Raw genomic sequence first — 25,313 nt, 5'->3', positions numbered from 1 at the left:
TTGTGACTGGCATTAAAGTATTGGTCTAGTATCAAAATTAATTCCGATAATTATAAACAATTTAAACAAAAACAGCCACTTAAGCAAACTAGAGATACAAGACTTTATCACAATATTAAAACTTATCATGGACAATAACTTCTTCACTTTTGACAATGTCATATATCAACAAAATGGTTTGGCAATGGGGTCACCGGCCTCAGGTATCTTAGCAGAAATATACCTGGACTTCCTCGAATACACCAAAATTGACAACGAATTCGAAAACATTCTCTTTTGGGCCAGATATGTCGACGATGTCTTTGTAATCATGAATGAGAAATCAATTAACGCACCCACCACCCTCTTAAGACTCAACAATATTGATCCTCATATCAAATTCACACTAGAATCCGAATCAAATCAAAAAATCAACTTTCTAGATTTAACCATCACTAGAAACTCAGATTCTTTCAGTTATAAAATTTTCAGAAAACCCACTCAAACAGCCTCCACCATTCGCCAAGATTCAGTGCACCCCCAGTCCCACAAACGAGCCACATACAACAGCCTAGTTCACCGAGCCTTCAGCATACCTATGTCCAATAAAGATCTAAAAAACAAACTCAACACAATCCACGGAATCGCAAAATTCAACGGCTTCAGCTATCATTTTATAGAAAGGATAATCAATAAACACAAACATCGCCCAAAAACTACCCTCAAAAAAGAAATAACCAAACCTCTAACATTTTCCACCTTCACGTTCAACAATGATATCTACAAGTTAACCAACATCTTTAAGAAACAAGGCGTTAAAATAGCCTTCAAATCCAACAATAAGAACATGAATGTTTTATACAATACTTCACACATCAACAAGACCAGCAGTTTTTTAAAATCAGGAGTTTATAGGATCAAATGTACCACCTGTAAAAAAACCTACATCGGGCAAACCGGGAGAAACTTCATTATCAGATACCACGAGCACACTAACGCAATAAAATACAACAAGTTTTCAGCCATCGGCCAACACATGCAAGATTATAACCATAATTTCACCAATATTGAACAAGACATGGACATCCTCGTATTAGCAAACAAGGGCCCTTTACTGAACATAATGGAAAATTACTACATACACCTAGACCAATACTTTAATGCCAGTCACAATCTCAATGAAATCTCAGAGAAACCCAACATACTCTTCGATCTATTTATCACTTTCCTCAGAAACAATAATGCACCCAACCTAAACTCAATCCTAAATTTAATCAAAGGTACTTTTCCAAGACAATTACACTTTCTCCCGCACCCTTCAGCCCCACCTTAAGCCCTCTTCCTAAGCCATATTTCATTTCAATACAAGAACTTACTGATTTCCATGATTATAATTTTTACAACACCCCATTTATACTTTATTCTTTGTTAAAAACCTCTTATTATGTATATTCCTTGTATTATTAACTATTACCATAACATCTCATTTCACTTGTTATTCTTTAAAATAATATTGTCTTAGGATTTCGCCACAAATGATCTTTGCTCCAATACGGCTGATGATGACCCCTAGATGGGTCGAAACTAGTACCGTATAATTTTGTAAATTTGTGAATATATTGTATTGAAAAGGTGGAAACATTTAAGTTATTATTATTATTACTTATATATTGTTCAATACGGACCAAAAACATGAAATTCATAACCATCAATGAGGAAATTGATCAAGGTTTCGGTGAGATACCTGTATGGTCTGCAGAAGTTATCAATAACATATTACAGATCAATTGATATGTGTTTTAGCACATTTTTACAACAGACACATTTGGCGCACACACAACATTCATCATCTAACACCGTTTTCAAAGGCATTATTTGCTCCTGTCAGATAGCACCCTTGACTGAACTGTGAAACAGCTTCCGTCACAGCTAGTTCAAACTTTTTTCTTGGATATAAATACATCTGAAAATGAAAATCCACAGCCTCTTTCCAGTCATTCAACCGGGTCAGAGATGGAATAAATGAAGCCCCCACCTAGCGGCGAGGATAGGAATTGTGCCGGCTGCCGAAGACCGTCGCACTCCCCTGGCCTCTCGCTTGTAAAAATTTATCTGCTGGGCACCTTACACAGTGAAGAGATTGTTAACAAATTCATTAGATTATTAACGAGTTAAGGAACTGCAAGATCTTCTGTTATCTCTTATAATTAGCTTTCCTCACAATTCAAGACACATGCACAAAAAATATATCATTCCAACTTTAATAACATTGAGAAAAGTAAACTAGAAAAGTTAAATAAAAAACATAAGAAAAAAAAATTAAGGAACAAAACAGTGTGATTTAAGTGTAGGCTCAAGAGAAAAATAAGAACTGTAAGCAATGTTCTAGAATGCCCACAATAATATCATGTAGGCAAGCTGGTGACTGCTCAGTATTTATCTCGCACCATTGCAAAAGTTCAACATGAACAGTCATGTAAACTGATCGATGGTGCTCGTACAACATAAAAACAAGCCAGAAAATGAACAAATTAATATTCCACAAATCTGGTCAGGGAAGCATCGTTCTTATTCCAATGGGCCTGATAAAATCCCAATAGTTCAGTTGGTACATAGCTATGAGAAGAGGGGGGAGGAGGGGAAAACAGGCATGAAGGTAGCAAGAATGATTCCTAGTACAATCAAGTGGAAGCAATGGCAGGAGGTTATTTAAATAAAGGTAAAGGGGATGGTCTGATAAAATAAAAAAATAAAAAAAATACCCTAATTTATCAAATGGTCTCAAATTTTTAAACATATAATTTGTGAGTATTATTAAACACAGAACCAAACTTACAACTCAATTGATCCAACAGGTTTTTTTATTTTTTAAAGAGATTTTTGAAAAATCTTTTTATAGTATATTACTATGTGTTTGAAAAATTGAAGATTGTCTCGTAATATAGTCAAACAGTTCAGCAGAAGGTTTTGGGGGCATCTAATGTGCTGACCTTTAAATTCATTCAAAATTTTGAATCTATTTATGGAAATAATTGCATGTCTGTCAATATCACGTTTCAAAATTATAATTTCAAAATGATATGCAAGACTCTTTGCAGTGTTAGTAGGAGTTACCTCTAAAAAATTCAACCAATTTGGAGAATATTTACTACAAAAAAGTTATATGTAAATGTTCAATTCCACAAAGTAAAGTTAAACGCAGTCAAAGTTACACAACCAAATCATCCACCGCTCCTTGCTCTAAAATCCACCTGGGCTGTATGTTGTTCCTTCTTTTCTCTTTCTAGCTTCCTTGGTGTGTATGGCCGTCAATCTGGATGCAAGTCGTCGTCTTCTCCCGAATTATAAGCACCATCTTGCCTTTTGATTCCATCGTCGTTTGTCCCCAACTTTGCTTATTCCTTATTTGCTGGAGTGGCCTCTGTTCTTGTTGCTCCTGTCAGATAGCACCCTTGACTGAACTGTGAAACAGCTTCCGTCACAGCTAGTTCGAACTTTTTTCTTGGATATAAATACATCTTTTAAGCACTTTGAGCATATTATACTATGGACAAATTCATTTGCATTTTAAGTCTTTCCAGCAGTGCATCTGGAGAGAATTGTATCAGATGCCAGCCTCTGATAAACTGATATCATCCTTAACAACAGATGGTCTCAGAGCAGTATGGATAGCAGTTTTGAGTGATTCTGGTTGCTCTCCTTTGGCAAGGGCACGATTAAAGAACACCAAGATCACTTGCCTTTCGGACACGTCATATGTTGTGGTCCCTCATTATCAGTGCTCATACAGTGGTACTGTGTTGCATAGACTGCACTCTTCATTACCTTAGTACCTGGAGCATTGTCAACAGTGGTTCTTCTATAGTAATGAGTGAGCTTTACAATTATTTCCTCCTTCAAACTTTCATGTGCTTTCGCACCGAGAGTCGCGTTTTGTGCCCGACTTTCCTTCACCACATTTCTTAATCCTGCCCCAAGTCGTTTTGCAATATGATTCACACATTCTTCCATCACAATTTCTGTGTTGCCATAAACTTTCAGTTTCCGCAGGTGAATGTGTGTTTTGCAGCTTCCATCGGACAACCTAGATTTTCTGAGCGCAACCATAACCTCCCCGCAGCTGACATTTCCATGCCTAGAGATGATCCACTGTAGTTTCGATCACAGTGTGCCTGTTGACCCTCGTACCAAAAATAAAAATCTGGAGTTTCTTCACCCAAGTCCCTCTTCCCGGCAGTACACAAGTGACAATACTTGGATAAAACTTCCCAATCATCCACTAAACCAGTCAAAATATCAATCACACATCCAACTCCGAAGTTACAAGTAAAACCTCTCAAGCCAAGTACCATCGTAGCTGACCGAAATGTCACCGACGGATGCACCTGCAAGAACAATATTTTCCTTTACATGTCCCTAGCATACTCGCCGCCTTGATTCTTCCAAAACATGATTGGCAAAAACTTTTCCTTCCCTTCCAATATGGTTCTAAATATTCCAGGAAGTAAATCTGCTCATGATATTCATGTCCATGCCTAAACATAATATTTCCACAGCAGCATGTCTCCTACCAAAACTGTTGAAAGATTCCACATTTTCTTGCTTATGTCATACAACCTCTTGTTATCTTGAGATTTCTGCTTCTGAGAGCATGTGCAGATTTGGTTCACAACATAACCACAGTTTTCACATTTCACAACCAATATTCTATTAAAACCAAAATTATTTGTGTAGTTACACGCGCCTTGAAACATTTACAAGTACATTTTAATACCGGGATCTTAGAAAAGGTATATCAATAAACATACACTGGCCTTCACCTTCAAGTTCAGGTTCATTTGATCCCTTAGAAATATTTACTTCAATCTCACATGTGGGCGTTTCTTCTGTGTGGTTTGTAGACCACCTCCTAGGAAGCATTTCTTTTGCTCTCCATTTTAGTGCAGTTTTACCTCTGACTTTAGGCATGATTGAACACTGAATAACAGAAATAAAACCACCGAAACATTTCTGACAAGCCTGTTTACAAGCAACTTCAAAGAACTATCGATCACAGAGCATGAAAATAAATACCTGCTTCTCAAAGAACACATACATATTTTCAAGAGATACCCAGAATGCTCAAGAGATGGCACCAAAGTCCAGATTTATTTTTCAGAGGAAACAAGTAAAACTGTGACAAATGTCATATGATGCAACGCCCACTCCTCAGCTGCAGGCTAGTATTTAATTACATTTTTCCTACATATCTCTTTCGAATTTCACAAAATCCTTTTGTACTATGAAAGCACATACATGAATGAAGATATTTTAGAAGAAAACCTCACAAAAATATTTTATTGTCAGACCATCCCTTAAGTTGAGAATAAACTGAAAGGATGAAGATGAACATTTAAAACAGGTTGTCTCATGTGGTTAAATGAGGCAAATGGAGGGGTGGTGGTGGTGGTGGTGATTTTTCTGTTAAGAGCAAGTACAACTAGGTAACCATTCACTCCCAAAAAATTAAGTGGAAACAAAAAATGAAAAAATAAAATTAGAACTATTTACTAAACAAAGAATTTTAAAAATAAAGCAAAAAGGTTTTATTAAACTAGAAAGAATATTGAAAACTAGAAATTTAGATGTCCTTGAATAACCCTTTCTCGCACTAAAGTGAATGTCGAGATCAGCAGCATTCCCGTCATAATCAAGTACGAGTTTGGATGTCTGTTGCAGACTGAGGTTCCATCTTAAACCAGCGAGATGAGCATACACCGTGAGGATGTGGGCAACGGTGAATTCAGCACCATAAAAATACAATTGGGGTGGGGGTGGAGAAATCTTCCCTCTTCAACAGGGAAGAATGCGTAGATCTTCCATGACCTATCCTCAACATATGTAAAAGTAAAGGTCAGAAAGAGGACCACCACATGGCAGTTATCTTCTTAAGTGCTCTCAACTTAGGAGTTTGGATAGCTAGCCCAGGGCCTCGAGGTGGTTTGATGTAGCTGAGAACAAATATCTGTAGCAGGTACGTTCATTGCAGTAGATAGTCAAAGTGCCACTTCTTTCACAGTTTCATCCACAAGTTCATTCCCTGCAATCTCAACGTGGCTTAGGAGCCACACGAAAGTGATTCCAGTGCCAGCATCCCACAACCTGGCTAGAATGTCATGAATCGGCCGTAACAGTGGATGTTTTGGGAAACAAATATCAATAAACTGCAAGCCAGTACATACGAGAAAGTGGTCTCTTATTACCCAATGAAAACTGCACAGCTTCTAAGATGGCAAAAAGCCCCGCAGTATAAATGCTACAAACACTGGGATGCAAGATCTTCGTGCGAATATCGGAGGCATCCTAATCAAAACCGACTTTCAACCATTTATGTCGTGTTATGTACATTAAGTATGTATTGAAGAGATGTTAAGTACAGAACAAAAATGGCCAACCGGACACCAGTGGGATCCGAACCCAAACCTGTAGCTTGGATCCTTTCCAACAGAACAGAGATGGGCTCGGCCACCATAGCTCAACTGGTAGAGCAACCGACGCGAAAGCGGGAGGTTGTGGGTTCGGAACGCACTGGTGTCCGGTTGGCCATTTTTGTTCCGTACTTAAAAACCAAAGGGATAAATTTTAATGCTAAACAAATTCATAGTATTCGCTTTGCAGATGATATTGCACTGATAGCTGATTCAGAGCACAAAATGACTAGGATGATTGGTATACTAAACAACACGTTAGAGAAATTCAGGCTAAAAATGAACACAAAGAAAACAAAAATGATGGTCTTTCAAAAGAAGAAGACTGAATTGAAAACAAACATTAAATTAGGCTGTGAAAAAACAAACCAGGTTAAAGAATTTTGTTAACTGGGTAGTGTTATTACCAATGATAATCAGTGCCGACAGAAGTCAAAAGAAGAATTGCCATGCCACAAGAAGTGTTTCAAAACAGGAAAAATCTATTGTTAAATAAGCACATAGGTATTGAAACCACGAAGAAATTTATTAAAACCTTTGTTTGGAGTGTGCTAACTTACGGTTGTGAGACCTGGACTTTGGGAAAACAAGCACAATCAACACTAGAAGCTGCTGAAATGTGGTTCTGGAGAAGACTGACAGGGACGAGTTGGACAGAAAGAAAGACTAATATCCAACTCTTGAATGAAGTTAATGAGAAACGGACCTTAATTTATTCAACAAAGCAAAGGAAAGCTGAATTTCTTGGGCAAGTCCTACGATATAACACCTTTCTCCAGAATGTTTTCGAAGGAAAGGTCCTAGGGAACAAGTCGAGAGGAAGACCACATCTCTCATACCTTAGGAACATAAGCACTCAGCTGGGTTTTGCTTCCTATGTCACGATGAAAAGGACTGCTGAAGACCGTGGGATGTGGCTGCAGCGACAAGGCTTAGCCTTTAGAAAATGGATGGATGGACTTAACATCTCTCAACATATACTGCGATGTAAAACTAGAAAAAAAAAAAAGTGCATAACACAACCTAATAGGTTGTAAGCCGGTTTTGATTACAATTCGGTCGAAAAAATTCAATATTCAGAGGAATCCTACATTTACCCCACTCTTAGAACATCCACAAAGACAGGTCACACGGCCAGATAAAGGTGAATGAAGTTCTGGAAATAACTCCGATGAATAGAGGGGTCCGTGTTCACCTTAGGTCCATAAAGTAGATCTAGCCATACATCCGGCTGCGGAACTAGCCACGGAGGTACTTTGCTATGGGCCCACTCAAGACAACTGCCGATAGCCACATCTAATTAACAACAAAAAAAGATTCTGTCACTGACGGTAAGAAAAGTGAAATGATCAGGGAGGCGAAGGTTACATTCAGATTTTAATGATTTAAATGATATAGTTAGGAACTGAGCGGTACCAGAGAGGTAGTTACAAACTGAGGATTGCGGAAGGCAGTCAGTTCATTGTCCCTTACCGACTGAATGCTAAAAGGCATAAGAGTCTTTAATGAAGATTAATGTATGCCTATTTGCCATAACTTTTTTCACTCCTTTAGTGACGAAATCACTACGAGCGATCCTTAAAAAAAAAAAAGAACAAATATTGAGAGCATCACTAAGAGAGACACTTCGTTCCTTTTTTATTTAATAGGCTTATAGACCAAAACTGGCACGACCATTAAAGATAATTCAAGCTTACAACATTCTTCTGTTTTCTTTTGATTATATCAACGATATTTAAAGTTCCTGGAGATTGTTTATGCGCAACTTGTAAATGCATGGCGTCAAGTGTAATAAAAGTGGTGTAAGAAAGTAGGAAATTAAAGAACTGATAAGTCCAGGAAATATTGCGGAGCCTGTGCGGGATTGTTCTGGTCAATATTTCTTTCTTCCCAGTCACTATAATTATCAACATCATCACTATCACTCACTTGGTTACGTACAGTCACATTCCACACACACTGTCCGAGGTGAAATCGGTACTGGATTCGTCATGAGCATCGGAATCACTGTCCACGAAGTCTGAGAGGTCACAACTTGACTCGCCAGTCATCAGCTATACGGTTGTTTATTTTCACTGCCATCATAAATATAAATATATTATAAATAACGGACCATTATATTGGTATTATAAATTTACTCATTCAGGACAAATATTTTAGGTTCCCTATGGGAATCAACATCTACATCATTTGATGGCCAGGCAGGCATCTATTTTTTGGAAATGAGACGTAGCTCTCATAGTGCATTGGCACTGCTGGTGGTTTCAAATAGCCTATGCAGTGGCCTCCACGGTATGCACTAGCCTTTCGAAACACAGGCAACCAAGAATGAGTTAGCTGGAAAATTTATAATGTCCAATAACGGACCATTATATTGGTATTATAAATTTACTCATTCAGGACAAATATTTTAGGTTCCCTATGGGAATCAACATCTACATCAGATGTAGAGTTTATCCTTTCACTTCTGTGTTTTCATGTTTGTCCTAGTAAAATATTTCAAATGTTCCCTCTTTTTCCACGACCCATCAAGGTGTTCATTTTATTACGTGTCCATTTTCACATTCCTATCTTTATACGACTTATCAAATTCTCTCATTAATTTCGAATATTTATATAACCCACTGGGATCATTTTCCCCTCGTGTGTTCACCCTGTGTTTCTGATCTTTTACCACCTGCTCCTGTTACCCTACATTACTCACATCAAGACTAAAGATCTGTCAAGATAGCCCCTTAATGTTGATGCCCACCCTCCTGATGAGGATTGAGAAAAGATGGATGTAGAAGAACTGGAACTGATGAGGAGAGAACCTACATGTTTGAAGACTACATGTATGAAATTGTTCGTTTGCGATTTCATGTTGGTTGTCCTCTTTCAACTGCTACCTCCTCCCACACTGATCTGTCATTGTATTTGTCCTGTTACATCTTCATGTTCCTATCATTATACCATTCTGATTTTTTTTTTTTTTTACCCTCTTAGTGTCAAGCCATTTTCTGAAATTCTGGCTAAGAATGCCAAGCTATTTTTAGTGGTTCTGCAGACTTCAGAAAAATATTAAACACGAAATTTATTTTTAAAATATATGCATTATTCTTGCAGTATTATATAAAATATACTTCTGACTTTACCAAGAAATGCTTATAAATTTGAAAAACATACCCAATTTATTTTTAAAGTGACAACAATTTAACAATTGTTAATTTTTTTTCTATAAGTTTTAGTCTAATTTTGGAAATTCAGTTTGTGACATTGCCTCAACCCAAGAACATAGGTAAAATACACACACAATTCTAAACAAAACGTCATTAAAAATTTAATTTAACTACAACCAGCCCAAAAAGTACTTTTTTTAATCTGCACTCACCATTTTCCTCAGTGAAATTTTTGTTCCACTGTCAATCGTACCTGGCATTTAACAATAATTTAATGCACAACCCTTTTGGAGTACACAATAATTATTAGTGAAAACTGTAACAATGATCATATTTCAACAATATACACCCTTAAAAATTACTATCAGAAATGCTTTCATTTCCAATACAGAAGTAGCCCGCCAAACTTTAACCCTTGATAGTGGTGAAAAGGCATATATTGACATGAATTGTTGGGCATACTTATTTCTTTCATTTACCATCAAATTTAGCAATGAAGTAGTGAAGAACATCTGAAAATAATCTATTAGAGGGGCATTACGTGGAGGCGCATATTTAGGCCCAGCGAGTTCCATGTAAACGACGGGAGTGGTAGACCTATCAGACTGGTTCGGAAAAAATTCTCGGAAAAAAACATTAGCATTCACATTGCCTTCATTATTATTGTCATCACTCGCATCTTCCATAGCTCCGTCATCATTACCGTCACTTTCTGAATCACTCAGAACTGGCAGTGAATTTTTAGTCGGTTCCACAGACTGCATTGAGTACTAACCTGAACACCCGATGTACTGCGGCCAGAATAGCACTTCCTTTTCGGTACTGGTGATAATGGCGGTGTTCGTGGCATCACGTCACTACCAAAATCACTTTCCGATTCTAATTCATCTGCTATTGTATCATTGTCCTCCAAATAGGCTATTAGCTTATCGTCATCCACGCCGGCAACCAAACTATCTCTACTACAGCCCGCCATGTTGTCAACAACTCAAAAGCTTGTGAACATCACAGATTAACTCCCTCCGTTCGTGTCAAAGGCCAAAACTATGCCACACTCGTGAAAGCTCAAAACCTCAGCTTGCTAACGGAACGAAACACCCAGAGGCATCCATTAGCAGAAGCCGTTAAACTCTAGGAAATCATTGCGCCGATTCAGTCGGCTCTGGCACTTTTCGCGTGAGGAGCGAAAGCCGTCTGATCGGCGCATGCCACTCAGGTGGTTACATCTACAGTTCTCACACGTTTTTCTCTACAATAAATTTTCACCTGTCAATAATGGCAAGACTACCACGATGAATGTACCCCAAATACCAACCTACGAACTGCTTGCCCTGTTATCATCTACCAACAATGATACACACTAATGCCACAAGAGAAAAATCGTACTTTAAAAGGGGAAAAAAAAGAAAACACTAATGCCACCAGAGATGGTGTTTTGAAAAACCAACACCAATTTCATAACTGTAGAGACAACAGATAACATCTATCCCACACAGAACAGTGATTGTGCCTTGAGCTAAGAAACAGAAGGATGCGGAGCACAGAATTCACCTTGAAGAAAAAATGTAGATCAAAATGGGTCAGCAATGGAGATTCCACAATCAGTTATAGAGTTCTAATACGTTCTACAGTGTTCTTTCATGCAATGTCACCCAAAAACAGAATTAGTACACGATTGTATGTTCCTCCCATTTAATATATTTAAGGGTTTCAGTCTATTGAATGCACAAGTTAAATATAACTCTATAATGTACCAGTAAGAAACACATTATTGAACAAGGAATAAAAACACACACTATTATTAATTAATAATTTGTTTTGTTTACAGGTATGTTATAGTGCAATATTTAGCTTGTGTGTTCAACACACTGGAAAGCTTTTAAGTTACATTTAACCAAGTCGACACTGGAAAGTATGGCTTCCTTCTTAACAAATTTAATATTTTGTCAGACTTCACTTCAATTATCAAACTATGTTTCACCTCCCATGTAGATTCAAACACAGTAGACAAGGTTCAATTGTTTGTGAGAAAAATCTGTCTACAAGGAACTTGCCCAATACTACGAGTTCATTCTTGTTAACTCATAACTCTATGGACAGCCAGTATTCTGGTCTCCATGTCGTCCTCCATTGAGTAGTTACTAGAGAGAATACCTCCTAGCTAAACAAAATCATGTACTTGTTATAGAGGCATACTGGAGATAGAAATATTGAAATCTAAAATGGCAGTTGAAGGAGCTGGCTGTGCGAGTATCTATGTTTTAGGAATGTTGATTGTTAGGCCAAGAGTAACCCTCCATCAAGACTATAGTTAAGTTCCACACATGTATTGGTGCGAGTACACAGCCACGTTTAAGACCATTAGTGATGGGAAATTCTTCTGAAGTTTCATTTTGGTGCAACACTTGTCCACGCACATTATGGAGTGCCTGTATCAATCTAACAAAGTGATACGAGCAGCTGAATTCCCTTAAAACCATCGACACTAACTTTTCAAGATAGTAGAACTCAAAAAAGCAAATGCTTTTGTTGTTTTCTGCACTTTTCAAGTTGAATCGCACAGAAGATCATATTGAGTGACTCTCCAAGGAACTCCAATTGGGATTCAGGAAGTACCTTCTGGAGGACTACCTGGAGACTATTAAACAGAATTCTACCAAATATTTTACGAGCAATGAAGAGCAGGGATATGCCACATTAATTACCACAGATGCCTTGATTGCTTTTTATGAAGATGGTAACAGTGGAATTATTCATATCATATTCATATCAATAATATCAATAATAATGAAACTGCATTAATATATGTTCTCACATCACTAGTCCACAAAAAGCTACAATACTGTTTTAATCCATACATCATACTGTTTTGATTGAAAAAAATTATTCAAATAATCTCACATTTTTTGTGAAGACCAACACTAAATCATACAAATATTAATATTTATCTGAAAATATACTTACTTTTCTCACAAGCCAAATGAGCCAAAAGAGATATGGTTTGGATGGTTTTGCCAAGACCCATTTCATCAGCTAAAATTCCATTTAGTTTACGATCGAACATGGTGACTAACCAATCTAAACCTATATGCTGGTACTCTCGCAGTGTGTGTTTGAGGAGGAATGGTATCGTTGTAACAACCTGTGAGCAAGCAGATTGCAAAAAAATGAATATAAAATGAAAATACATTCGATATTTCACATTAAAAAACAATCATTATATAATAGCTGTAAGCAAACAAATTTATAGGAATAAATTCATTTCAGAGACGTATAGATGTGCTACAATTTAATTTTCTCATTGCAGTACATAATAAGTAACAATACCCACTAAAAAAATATATATATTTTTTCCAATGTAAGCAGAAAGTAGTGGGTAACAAAGTGGACATTCTCTATCAGAAATTAGGAAAATTATGGTAATTAAATCAACTATAAAGAGAATGGTAAAAATGTAGATCTTCACAGATCAAAACCCCATCTAGTTTAATACATCCAAGGTCAGATTCACCTGATATTACTGGTAAGTGCAACAGGAGTCTGTGACAGCTGTGATAAGAAACCTAAATATGTTCATGTCGAATGTGAATAATGGCAATATGATCTAGCAACTTTTAACAAACAAAATAAAATACAGTCTTGCTTTTATTAATTTATACAGTTATTTTTTGTACTTTCAATCTGACATCTGGAATGCAAAAATACCAAGAATAAGAAGACACACCTATCTGCTGAAGATAAAAATCCTTACAATATTTGAAAATATTAAAAGCATTTGGAAAAACACCCTTCAATTCTCAAGTCGCATTTCAATCATGAACTCTGACATTTCTACTTCATTCCAACCACAATAGCACTAACTTTTGAGTACGAAGTTTTACATTTGTCATGTTTTTGTAATCATTTGCTGGTTATCTTTTTTTTTTTTATACACCAACACAGATAGGTGTTATGGTGACGATAGGACATGAAACGGCTAAGAGTAGGAAGGAAACGACCGTGGCCTTAATTAAGATATAGCCCCAGCATTTGCCTTGTGTGAAAATGGGAAACCACCACCGAACAACATCTCCAGGGCTGCCAAAAGTGGGGTTCTACCCGACTAACTCCCAGATGCAAGCTCAAAGCTGCGGGCAACTAACCACACGGCCAACTTACCTGATTCTGGTTAATTTACTTGGTTTTCATTATCATTTCCAAGGGAAGGACTCGCTGGATACCTATCTGTCCATCTCTCCAATTATACTAGTAACCCATAATAATTTGCAAACACAAATACTGTGTGGAAAATAACTTCACACCACGCAACCACAGACAGTTGCCTGATGAAGCCCCAGACCAGGTACACAACCGAAGCAAAGAAGTTACTGAGATCGTTACAACTATGGATACAACAATACCAAACCGAACCCCACGGCACTTAACGCCCTTGAAAGAGCTTTGGCCTGCCCCGCAACCGCTGCTCAGCCCAAAGGCCTGCAGATTACAAGGGGCTGTGTGTTCAGCACGACGCATGCTCTTGGCCATTACAGTGAAACCTCGATTCTCCGTTTTTCGAGGGACCATGAAAATAAAACGTACAACACGGGAAAACGGAAAATCCGGGAATGAATGAAAACCACCAACAATTTGGCTAAACATCACAAAAATGAAATATGTATAATTATATTCTTACAAAAACTCCTAAACTAAACCAAACCAAACTACAGCCCCAGTGGAACTTTGCTTGCCAAGCGACCGCTGCTCAGCCCGAAGGCCTGCAGATTACGAGGTGCGCTTGGTCAGTGCGACGAATCCTCTCGGCCGATATTCCCGGCTCTGTAGATCGGAGTCGCCATCTCACCATTAGATAGTTCCACAATTAAAGGTAATCGCGTAGGCTGAGTGGAGCTGGAACCAGACTTACATCCAGGTAAAATTGCCTGACCTGGTCGCAATCGAACCCGGGCCCTCTGGATGAGAGGCGGGCATGTTAGACCGCGAAACCGCATTAATTACCGGTACGCGAGTTCAAAATCTCGATACTTTATATTCAATTTTACAGGGGAATCTTCGTCAGTTTCCCTTGAAAACTTCCTTCAGTTCAGCAACTTTGATTAGGCTAGCCAAACTCTTCGAAAAATCTAATAACGCCAAGCCAAATGACCACAAGTAGTTTTTAATTCTCTCATCTAATAAAGCACATTAGGTACAAAAGCACCCAAAATGACGAAATCCTTTCATTTCTTAATCTTTCATTGTAATTTGGTCTCCGGTATACTGTTCGTAGTCAGTTTCTGGAAATCTCGTACCGCGCAAATTAGGCCTACATCGACTTTTAAAGGTTATGTTGAACTCGAAAACACGGTTTCGAATGTAAGTATCGATTCTTAAAAGTTCTCGAATGCATTATATTCAATTCTGCGCGTCACAAATCCAATCAAATTGGAAAGATAAAAGAAATATCAAAACTTCAGAAATTACGGTTATTCGTGACCTTGAGGTCATCTGGAAAGCGCGCTCGCTGCACATGTCAGTACGAGTTTGAAATGATACCAACCATTTAAAACGTAACGTGCGCAAATAAAACGACTGCGGTTTTTGGTATTTTAACACGAAAACGTAAAATTCCCAGTCTTTCATTAGGACCTAAACAGTAATAGGCAATCCCAAGACCTCCCATAGCTTTCTTTTTTTTTAATGTAAGGTGCAACATCTATTTTGGTCTCGCTAACATAATCATGCACGATAATATCAAAAATACTGAATTTGTATTAAGAAGGAGCAGTTTCGATTCCTGCCTGAAAGCCCAGTTACTCTGCAGTGCCCTGAGCAAAGTGCCGAAAACCTCTTCGACAGTACGATCGAAAAAATGTAAAAATATAAACATCTAACCATGGACATAATATGAACGTTTTATAAGTGCGAACATTTGACGAAACTCGTTCCGTCTTCAAGCAGAGGTGTCGAAATCCGCCGTGTCTCCTTGCAATTGTTGTGACCACTCTCTGCTTTATGATTTTCCGAGATTCTCTAAACAATACCACCCGAATGCGACGCTAAGATAGTCCCTTATGCAAGTTCACCGCCGATCGCTTTTCCAGTACCGGTACAGTACTTCCTTTAATAACGCCAAGATCCATAAATATGCCACAGCCGTCCTTTCGTGAGATACAGTTTATTAAAGAACGATTGATCGAGGATTTAGCGTTGATGGGACTGGAATTTCTGGACGGTTGATCCGGGAAATCGTTTCTTCGAGGAACGGATAATGCGGGACTTTTACAATGTGATTTAATTACCATGCTCGCGGGACCACGTAATTTGAATTCATATTCCGGGAAAACGTATTTTCCGGGAACGGATAATCGAGGTTCCACTGTATTTTGGGCTTTCGAGACCAGAGGCACGATCTCACCGTCGGATAGCTCCTCAATTCTAATCACGTAGGCTAAATGGACCTCGAACCAGCCCTCAGGTCAAGGGAAAAATCCCTGACCTGGCCGGGAATCGAACCCGGGGCCTCCAGGCGAGAGGCAGGCATGCTAACCCTAAACCACGGGGTCGGCATACAACAATTCAGTCAGTTCTTTCAATTTATAACTGTGATATCGCAGGCATCGATTACAGTGACTAGGTTAGTGTAGTTCTTATCCTACCTTCAGCATTGTGTCAATCTTTTTGACACAAGGGTTGTTCAGCCCTACTGCAAGAAAAATACCATTATGGATTAGATGATCCTGATAATTTCCAATCAAGAATAATCACAAAATAGTTAGGATTAAAGTTGTTGGGTAGTGTGATGGCACTGAGTGAAACATGAGTGTGTTCCAAGAGGTTCCAAGACTCCTGTTAAGATAATAGCAACAAGCTCTCTACTTCTGCTGTACACAGTACAGATTACTCCTTAACTCTTCAACTGAAGTTTCAATCAAAACTTCTCCTTCAGCATTACACCCACAAAGGTGACAGGGAGATTGTCTTCATAGATGGAAATATTTTTGGCAAAACAAACAACAAAACAAGTCATTCAGATCACAATATTTCAGTATGCTTTAAACTCATGACAAGCTCATGAGAAAGCTCGTAGCTTCCTGGGGTACCATCATCTAGCTTTTGGTCATGGTTTGGCGAAGTGGCCGACGGCAATATCACACAGCCCCATTTATGCGGGAGAGGGGCGACGACTTCTGATTAATTGCATTAGGACACTGTTATGAAGCCAATGAAAGATATCCTGTTCACAAACCAACAATGGAGCACTGAGAGAGGGTTGAGCTCCAAGCACAAGGCAGGAATTGCAGAGCTATGCTAAAAATTGTGGGCAGTACTTCAGGGAATGGTATGAAAAAAACACCCCAAACATTTAATGCATTAAGCGATCCTAGGTGAAGGCTGTGGCCTATTTTCCCGTTGAGACCCTGCGCAACGCCTTTGACAAGTGGCTGAAGAGACTTAGGGTCTGTGCGAAGGGAAATGGTGATCATTTTAAGGAAGGATACGTACTACATTTTGCCGAAAAAATACATCAGACATACATGAAAGATTCTCTCTTCAAAAAATGTGACTATTATTCAATTCAAGGGTACTACTCACAAGCAATGCAGATCAATGTTGTTCCTAACATAGTGAGACTAATCATAGGTGTCACCTAGATCCGTGGTATTCCTCACATAGTGGTACTACTCACAGGCCACATATATTCATGGTGTTCCTCACATAGTGGTACTAATCAAAGGCGATGTAGACCCACAGTGTATCACATATTATGGTACCACCCACAGGCAACAGACCCTTGGTGTTCCTCACATAATGTTTCTACTATAATGCAACGCAGACCCATGGTGTTCCTCATAGAGGGGTGCTACTCATAGGTAAATAATAAAACAATTGTTTCAAAACATAACAAGCCTTTTTCTTCTAAAATTTACTTGACCCATTAATTTTGCTGGTTAGTGTGATTTCCCATTCGCTCATGATTTTATTTAATACCAAATGAAAGAGGATTCACGAATGTTAGGGTGTCCCTTATTTTTCAAAGTTTTAATTTTGCAATGCATAGGTTATTGTTTTATTCATTTGGGCCTAAAACACCCGAAAACAATTTTTTTTTCCTTATTTGGAAAAGCGCAACCCGTGCCGACTCACGCGCAAACATGTCCATACAATTTGCGTCACAAGGGTGGCGCGCTCTCATTGTTATTGCCACTAGCTAGCACGGATTGTTTTATATTTCGAAGATGTCAGTGGAACTAAGGAGCAATGAAAAGAAAAAGCATTTTCTTGGTTGGTGAAGTAAATCACCAAATAACAGGCGCAAAATTACCCTCTAATCGTCAAGTTCTTGCAGTTCTATTTTTCAACATACGTGAGGTTAAGTTGACTGTTAGTGAAAGCGCAAATCTTGTCATTCGGGAGTGCAATATATTCTGGGAAAAGGCTAGAATACTTACCAGAGCTGTGCCTAATTGTGTTAAGAAGTTAGTGGATCTTTATCAGGTCTGGTGAGAACTGCAAAAAATAGCAAGAAGATTCAGCATTTACAGAGGCGCCGCAAAGTGAACTTTCAACTTGAATTAGATAATTTATTCGATATCGCACATGCTGATGCTCTTGAAAGAATAAAAATCGAAGAAGATAAAATATTTTTGCAAAAGCAAAGAGAGCCAGCGGGTGTTGACAAAAAGTTGGCTGAAATTGAAGAAAGGGCCAGGCTGAGAAAACTCGCAGAAGATGAGACTAAAGCAAATGCCTTCCGTGAGCTCATTGGAATCTGCAAGTTTACAGACCTTTGATACACATGAAGACATAGAAGAACAATCTACAAGCTCTGAAGAAAGCCTGGAAGAATCTCTGCCATCCACATCTCAATCTGTAAGTTCTTTAGCTTCGTCGACAAGAAGAGCAAGAAAAGATTTTATCACATCTAAATTAGTTGCAACTTTAGACAGCATCAGAGATTGTGTTTATATAATTCGGTCTGTAGTAGAAGCACATGGTCTTAGTTCTGACAATTACCCGATCAACAAATCTTCTATTCAACGCATTCGAACACAAATGAGAAAAGATGGAGCGATATCCATTAAATCCGATTTTCAGAATAACGTGCCCGAAGTATAGTTACTGTTCATTGGGATGGAAAATTGTTACCTGCTCTGGACGTAAGAAGTTCTAAAGAAGAACGCCTACCAATTATTATTTCATATGACGAGGAAGAACAACTTCTTGCTGTGCCGAAGTTAGATAACTTTTCTGCCAAAGAGCAAGCGAAAGCAGTGTCAAATGCCCTTCATGACTGGAACCTGGATGATAAGGTACAAATGATGTGCTGTGATACAACAGCATCTAATACAGGACACTTGAACGAGCTTGTATGCTTTTAGAGCAAAAATTAGAAAGAGAGTTGTTACTCTTTCCTTGTCGCCGCCATATTTACGAAATGGTGCTCAAAAGTGTGTTTGAATCAAAGATCCAGCAAATCACTAGCAGTCCTGATATTCTGCTGTTTAAAAAGTTTAGAGACAACTGGAAGTATTAATCCTAATGCCATCGAACCGTGCACTGATTTTGTCCAACATCTCTGTGAGGCAAATATTACTGAATTGGTGACGTTTTTTAACAATGAACTGGCAAAATTGACTGTACGAGATGATTATCGCAAGCTCAAAAAATGAGCTCGCTATTGTTTTTCTGGGTGGAGACATTAAAAATAAAATAAAAATCAGACCTCCTGGTGCAATGCATCAAGCACAATGGATCGCAAGAGCTATTTACTCCTTAAAAATGTATTTACTGAAGTCCCAGTTTAAAATGAGCGCTAAGGACAAACATGCTTTACAAGATGTTTGTTTATTCATTGCGACAGTTTATGTGAAGCCCTGGCTTGGATGTAGTTTGGCGATAAAAGCGCCGAATCAAGATTTTGGTTTTTAAAGACCTTAAAAGATTACGAGAAAGTTGACAAGTTGATTTCCAATGCGGCTTTAAACAAGTTCAGTCAACACTTGTGGTACTTGTCAGAGGAAATAGCCATCCTTTCAATTTTTGATGAAGTTGATGAGCAGACCAAAGGAAACATTGTAGAAAACTTACAAAAAGAAAGCTTTGGTGATTCCGGAAAGAGATATGTTCCATCGAAAGAAGAGACGTCTGGCTCTCTATATGGTACATAGTAGACTAGTAGGGCCGATTGCAAAAAAATCATTTAGACGATGTCTATGGTTAAACAATGCCTTAAGTATGGCTGCCGCATTGCAGAAACGTTATTTATCACTTAGACACTGTCTAAAACCGATGTTCAACCGGTCATGTTTAAAACACTGCCGAGAGCACTGTTTAACCTCAAATGACAGGAGTGAATCACATTCAGCGGTTATGTACCGTGAAATACGTTATTTGTATTATCACGTCGAGACGATTCCGGGAAGAAAGGTTAGTCCGACGGTCTCTCTGTGGGTCGCCCACTGCTAAATCGCAGCAATTCGTTTGACACGCACGGGGAGGTAATCATAAAAAAAAATTTCGCTTTACGCGAGACTTGTTTCTTGAGACTGACAAAGTGACAGTCCGGTAACAGTCAACTTGAATAAATTCTTGGCAATCGATATATTTTATTATATACATGGGGTAATTTCCATGGAATTATAGGTCACTTCGACTACATAGGCCTACATATCACAATTACGTGTCCCGATCGTCTGAGGGCTGTCACATACATCAACCAGGAGAGATTAACTTATTTTTACTGCCAAGTAAAGACACATAATAGTAAAAACTAAAAAGTAGGTTGTATGGGATTTATATATATATATAATCGCATAGGTTTTCGGCAACTATCAGATAGGAAAAGGCAAGTGGTGGTGATAATCATTTAAAGAGGACTGGGGAAGAAGAGCCGTGGCCATAATAACAGCCCTAGTATTTGCCTGGTATAAAAATAGGGAAACTATGGAAAACAATCTTCACGGCTGCCGATGATGCGTTTCGAATCTACGATCTCCAGAATGCAAGCTACATCTATATGGCCCGTACAACACACACTGTTACACATTACTATTGCTTAATCTTCTCTTCGTCGAAGCTACTGTATTTATGAGTAAACTACACTCACTGTAACAATGAATGAGTAAGCTACACTTCCCCGTACGGTGGAGTGTCGCTTTAGTGTCGATATTATGAGATTTAATTTGCACCCACTCTTATCTGTGGGCAAGCCAGGCTCAGCCATATTTGAGTAATGTGTAGGAAGACAAACAGCTGACTGGCGTTTGGCGCGCGCACCGACGAATTTCATTGGTTGCGACAAGCAAAGAGTTGCATGAAAGATACTTCTGTCTCCATTTTCAAACCAAAATTGAAACCTTAAGGGGTGTCTAGTTAAACATCCGACATTGTTTATGCAATGGAAGATCGTGAATGATTTAGATGTTTAGGTGGACGATGTCTAAGGCTTAAAACTAGTCATCGTTTCTGCAATCGGCCCGTAGTGTAATCTGGTATGTAAATTAGGACTTATTTGTTTTCTTTATAGGCACTACAAGTATCTTTATCTTGTTTCAGGGAAATCTTTGAGTGATTTGGTTTCTGTCAAGAGTAAAGATTTATTTTCACGACTGAAACTTGACTTCAAGAAATTGTACCTTCATGTAAAGACAACGTAGCGTTTGTGGAAGCTAAAAAGAAGGTTTCTACCTTAAAAGCAGTTAATGACACAGCTGAAAGAGCTGTTAAACTAATGACAGACTTTCAAGGTTTGATTACCGCAGATGAAGAACAGAAGCAGTCCTTACTACATTGTGTGCAAGAACATAGAAAAATTTACCCAGACTAAAAAAATTAGACTTTGAAGAGGAAATATCCAAATGAATAACTATAAAAATTGTATCTTTTTTTGTTACTTACAAGAAGAGCATTATATAAATTTCTGTTTTCATTTGTATTTCTCTAAAATAATCTATCAACTACATTTAAGAGACCCTTTCAGCAGCTATTTTCTAAAACTTTTAGGCCCTGTCGGCACGGATTAAAATTAATGTCTATCTATCTAGATGTTTTGCCTTATGGCAGGTCTTGTCATGGAATGAACCTCTTCCACTGTTGCCTGTCCTGCGCCAAGTTTTTCATGTCCGAATATTTATTTCCTTGGATATTGTCCAACATTTGATATTTTTTCCTTCCTCTTCCTCGTTTGCCTTTTACCATTCCTTCTATTCCCTCTTTCAGTAAACAGTCCCTCCTCAAACAACGTCCGATCCAGTTCATTTTTCTCCTTCTAATGGTTTGTAACATACTTTGTTCTTCTCAAACTCTTCGTAATACCTCCCAATTCCTTACCCGGTCTTCCCATTTCACTCGTTCTATTCTCCTCCATACCCACATCTCTAGTGCCTCCAATCTTCTCTCATCTTTCTTTCTCAATTAATGTAGAAAGTTGAAACTCTGTATTTGGGTAACTAATAAACTAATAAACACAATAACGGGGTATGCGTTTCAATAAATGAAAAAAAAAAAATTGCCCTTTTAAGGGACACCCTAATGAATGTCCATCAAGATGTCAAACTCCTGCCTTCATTGTAAGTGGTCTGAAAGTTCATTTAGAAACTTCACTTGCTGAGGTTGTATATGTGTGAGCATTTGTTCAACCAGTTTTCCAGTATTAATAATAATAATAATAATAATAAATAATAACAACAAACACATATCACTGGACAGTAGAATATAATCAGAATTAGAAATGGCAAAATTGTCGCATGCGTCATATAATACAGTAAAACCTCGTTAATTCGAAGTCGTTGGGACTCAAAAATCGGACTTCGAGAAATACAAATGAAAACAGAAATTTATATAATGCTCTTCTTGTAAGTAACAAAAAAAGATACAATTTTTATAGTTATTCATTTGGATATTTCCTCTTCAAAGTCTAATTTTTTTAGTCTGGGTAAATTTTTCTATGTTCTTGCACACAATGTAGTACGAACTGCTTCTGTGATTTCGAATTAACCGCCAATTCGCAATTCAGAACCCTTGCCGCGTTACAAAATATTCTAAGGCCCGTTACTGCATGCAGTTAACCTTGATTCACAGTTTATACCTTTCAAATGCCATGAAAATTGAACTATTTACAAAATGTATCCCAGAAGGTGCATTTACAGTATTCAAATAATGCACTCGGATATCTCACTGGTAAACATAACCTCACGCAACGAAAGAAAGAAAAAAAAGGCACGATTCAAAGACGAGGAGAAATCTATGCTCGCTCCCATGTGCAAGTGCTTTATTAATTGGATTACTATACTGTATGCATTTTAGATGCCTTGTATTTACACAGAAAGTACCCGATGCCCTTAAAATCGAACTTTCCTATGACTATCCTTGTACGATTTCCCACCATGGCACTTCCTTCGTACTTCAGAAATGTAAACACTTGCCGCGTCACGAAGTATTCTAAGACCCATTAATACATGCAATCACCCCGATTCACAGTTTAAACCTTTCAAATGCCATGGAAAAAATTATTTCCGAAATGTATCCAAGAAGGTGCATTTACAATGTTCAAATAATGCGCTTGGATAAATCACTGACAAACATAACCTCACGCAACGAAAGAAAAAAAATCGCACAATTCAAAGACGAGGATAAATTATGCCGGTTCCCCTGTGCAAATGCATTATTTTTTGGATTTCTTTACTGTTTGCATTTTTATTATAGATGCTTTGTGCTGGCATGGAAAGTGCCCGACGCTCTTAAAACATTGTGGCTTATAGAAGTTTCCTATGACGAGGGGATAAAGTATCTCGCTTCCATGTGCATTGCAACTGCAACGCACTACTATGACCCCCATCCCTCACACTGTACGATTTCCCGGCTGGCAATTTCTCCTTTAAAACCAGACCTAAGACCGCTTGGGCTCGCATTAAAATAAAGCAATGCAGTTTCACCGGCAATGACAATATTGTTCGGTGCCTACGAATTTATTATATTTGCCACGTTTTTTCGTCAACTATCGGCATCGCCAGTGTTCATGGATTCTGTTTTCCCGCACACTGCCTGTTGCGTGATATTACGGCGTTCCTTAAAAGGTTGAATACGAAAGAATTCAGATTTCATTCAATTTAGCAATCATGAAGCGCACTGTAGACCCACCGACGTGAGTGTAAGTGCGGAAACCTACCCCTCCTCGTTCCGGAACACGCGTTCTATTATGACGCGGAGCGGATAAATTTCAAGTTGAAATTACTCTGCAACATACTATTGTTTTAAAATGTAAAGGCAGTTTCGAATTAAAAGTCTGCATTTCGGTAATGGGGTCAACATTGTACTTCGAATTACGAATTATCCGTATTTCGAATTAAACAATTGAAATAACATGCAAAACTGTATCTCATGTTTCCGGGAACGAGAGCTTCTTCGAATTAGGCGGGATTTTGAATTAACCGATTTCGAATTATCGAGGTTCTACTGTATATAAGTAATAATAATAACAACGTAAACGTTTCCACCTTTTCAATACTACAATATATTCACAAAATTACAAATTACACGGTACTAGTTTCGACCCATCTAGGGGTCATCATCAGCCGTATTGGAGCAAAGATCACTTGTTATTCTTTAAAATAACATTTTCTTAGGATTTCGCCACAAATGATCTTTGCTCCAATACGGCTGATGATGACCCCTAGATGGGTCGAAACTAGTACCGTATAATTTGTAATTTTGTGAATATATTGTAGTATTGAAAAGGTGGAAACGTTTACGTTATTATTATTACTTATATATTATTCTCGGTTCAATACGGACCAAAAACATGAAATTCATAACCATCAATGCGTCATATAATCATAGCGTAACAGTACAACTAGGGTTTCTACAAAGCACGAACATATTCTCAGACAAATGCCTCTTGTCAACATGGTCACAGATAAAGGTAAAACACCACCTGCAACATTTAGACATTGTTTAGTCATCATAGAATGTGGTCATCCAAGTACAAGAGTTTCACAAGATACCCTAACATAATAATCAGATATAGCATCCGCCTCAAAGTGGAATTTAGCTGCAGACCTCAGTGGCGTGCGTTCGATCCCCAGTACTGCCACAGATCTAAAAATGGCAGGTGAGTTGGTATGCAGTTATAAATGGTAAATGCAGCTCTCTTCCATTGCGAGTGTGCCTGAAAACAGCTGCACCACACCCCAAGGCACGGAGACGAGTCTTGCATATGATCATATTTTATCTATACATAATTTCAGTAGTTTTTGAACACTAAATACCAGATAGGACAAATAATGATCGATGTATTTGTTATAACATCACAGGAAAGCTGCTTGAAGAAATTTCATGAAAATGGACATTTTGAATTTATAAGAAGGGCAAGTGGGATCTTGGCTATAGTACCTCTCACGTAAACCTATACACTAAAAAGCAATTATCGCCTCCCATTCTCCTTTTTCTAATTTTATTAATGGCTCATCACTGCTGCAAGCTACGTTATTAAATGCATTATTCAAACATGGCACAATTCTATTACCTGGCATTACTCAGATTTATTATCCAACAGAAAAAGAAAATAGGCTTTATTTACACCCGCAAACATAACACCAGTAATTTTCACAATACGGCAGTGGCAATACGTAAATCTCACACATCACGGAAAAAACCATGACTACAGCGGAACCTTATGTCTCAGTTTTGGGCGGAGCCACAGGAAAAAACTTAAAACACAGGAAAACGG

General features: G+C 38.1%; 1 protein-coding gene across 1 annotated transcript in view; it reads right to left on the bottom strand.

The window, feature by feature from the left end:
* Window positions 1-25,313, bottom strand: part of dom (domino) — a 485,316-nt gene that overhangs the window by 315,249 nt on the left and 144,754 nt on the right. The window contains exon 13 of the mRNA XM_067154429.2: window positions 12,569-12,746. Coding sequence (XP_067010530.2) covers window positions 12,569-12,746 — 178 coding nt within the window. The remainder of the gene's footprint in view (window positions 1-12,568; window positions 12,747-25,313) is intronic.

This window comes from Anabrus simplex, chromosome 10 (genome assembly GCF_040414725.1).
Source record: "Anabrus simplex isolate iqAnaSimp1 chromosome 10, ASM4041472v1, whole genome shotgun sequence".
Taxonomy (NCBI): Eukaryota; Metazoa; Arthropoda; class Insecta; order Orthoptera; family Tettigoniidae; genus Anabrus; species Anabrus simplex.
The sequence above is the reverse complement of the archived record's forward strand: the minus strand, read 5'-3'. Positions and strand labels throughout refer to the sequence as shown.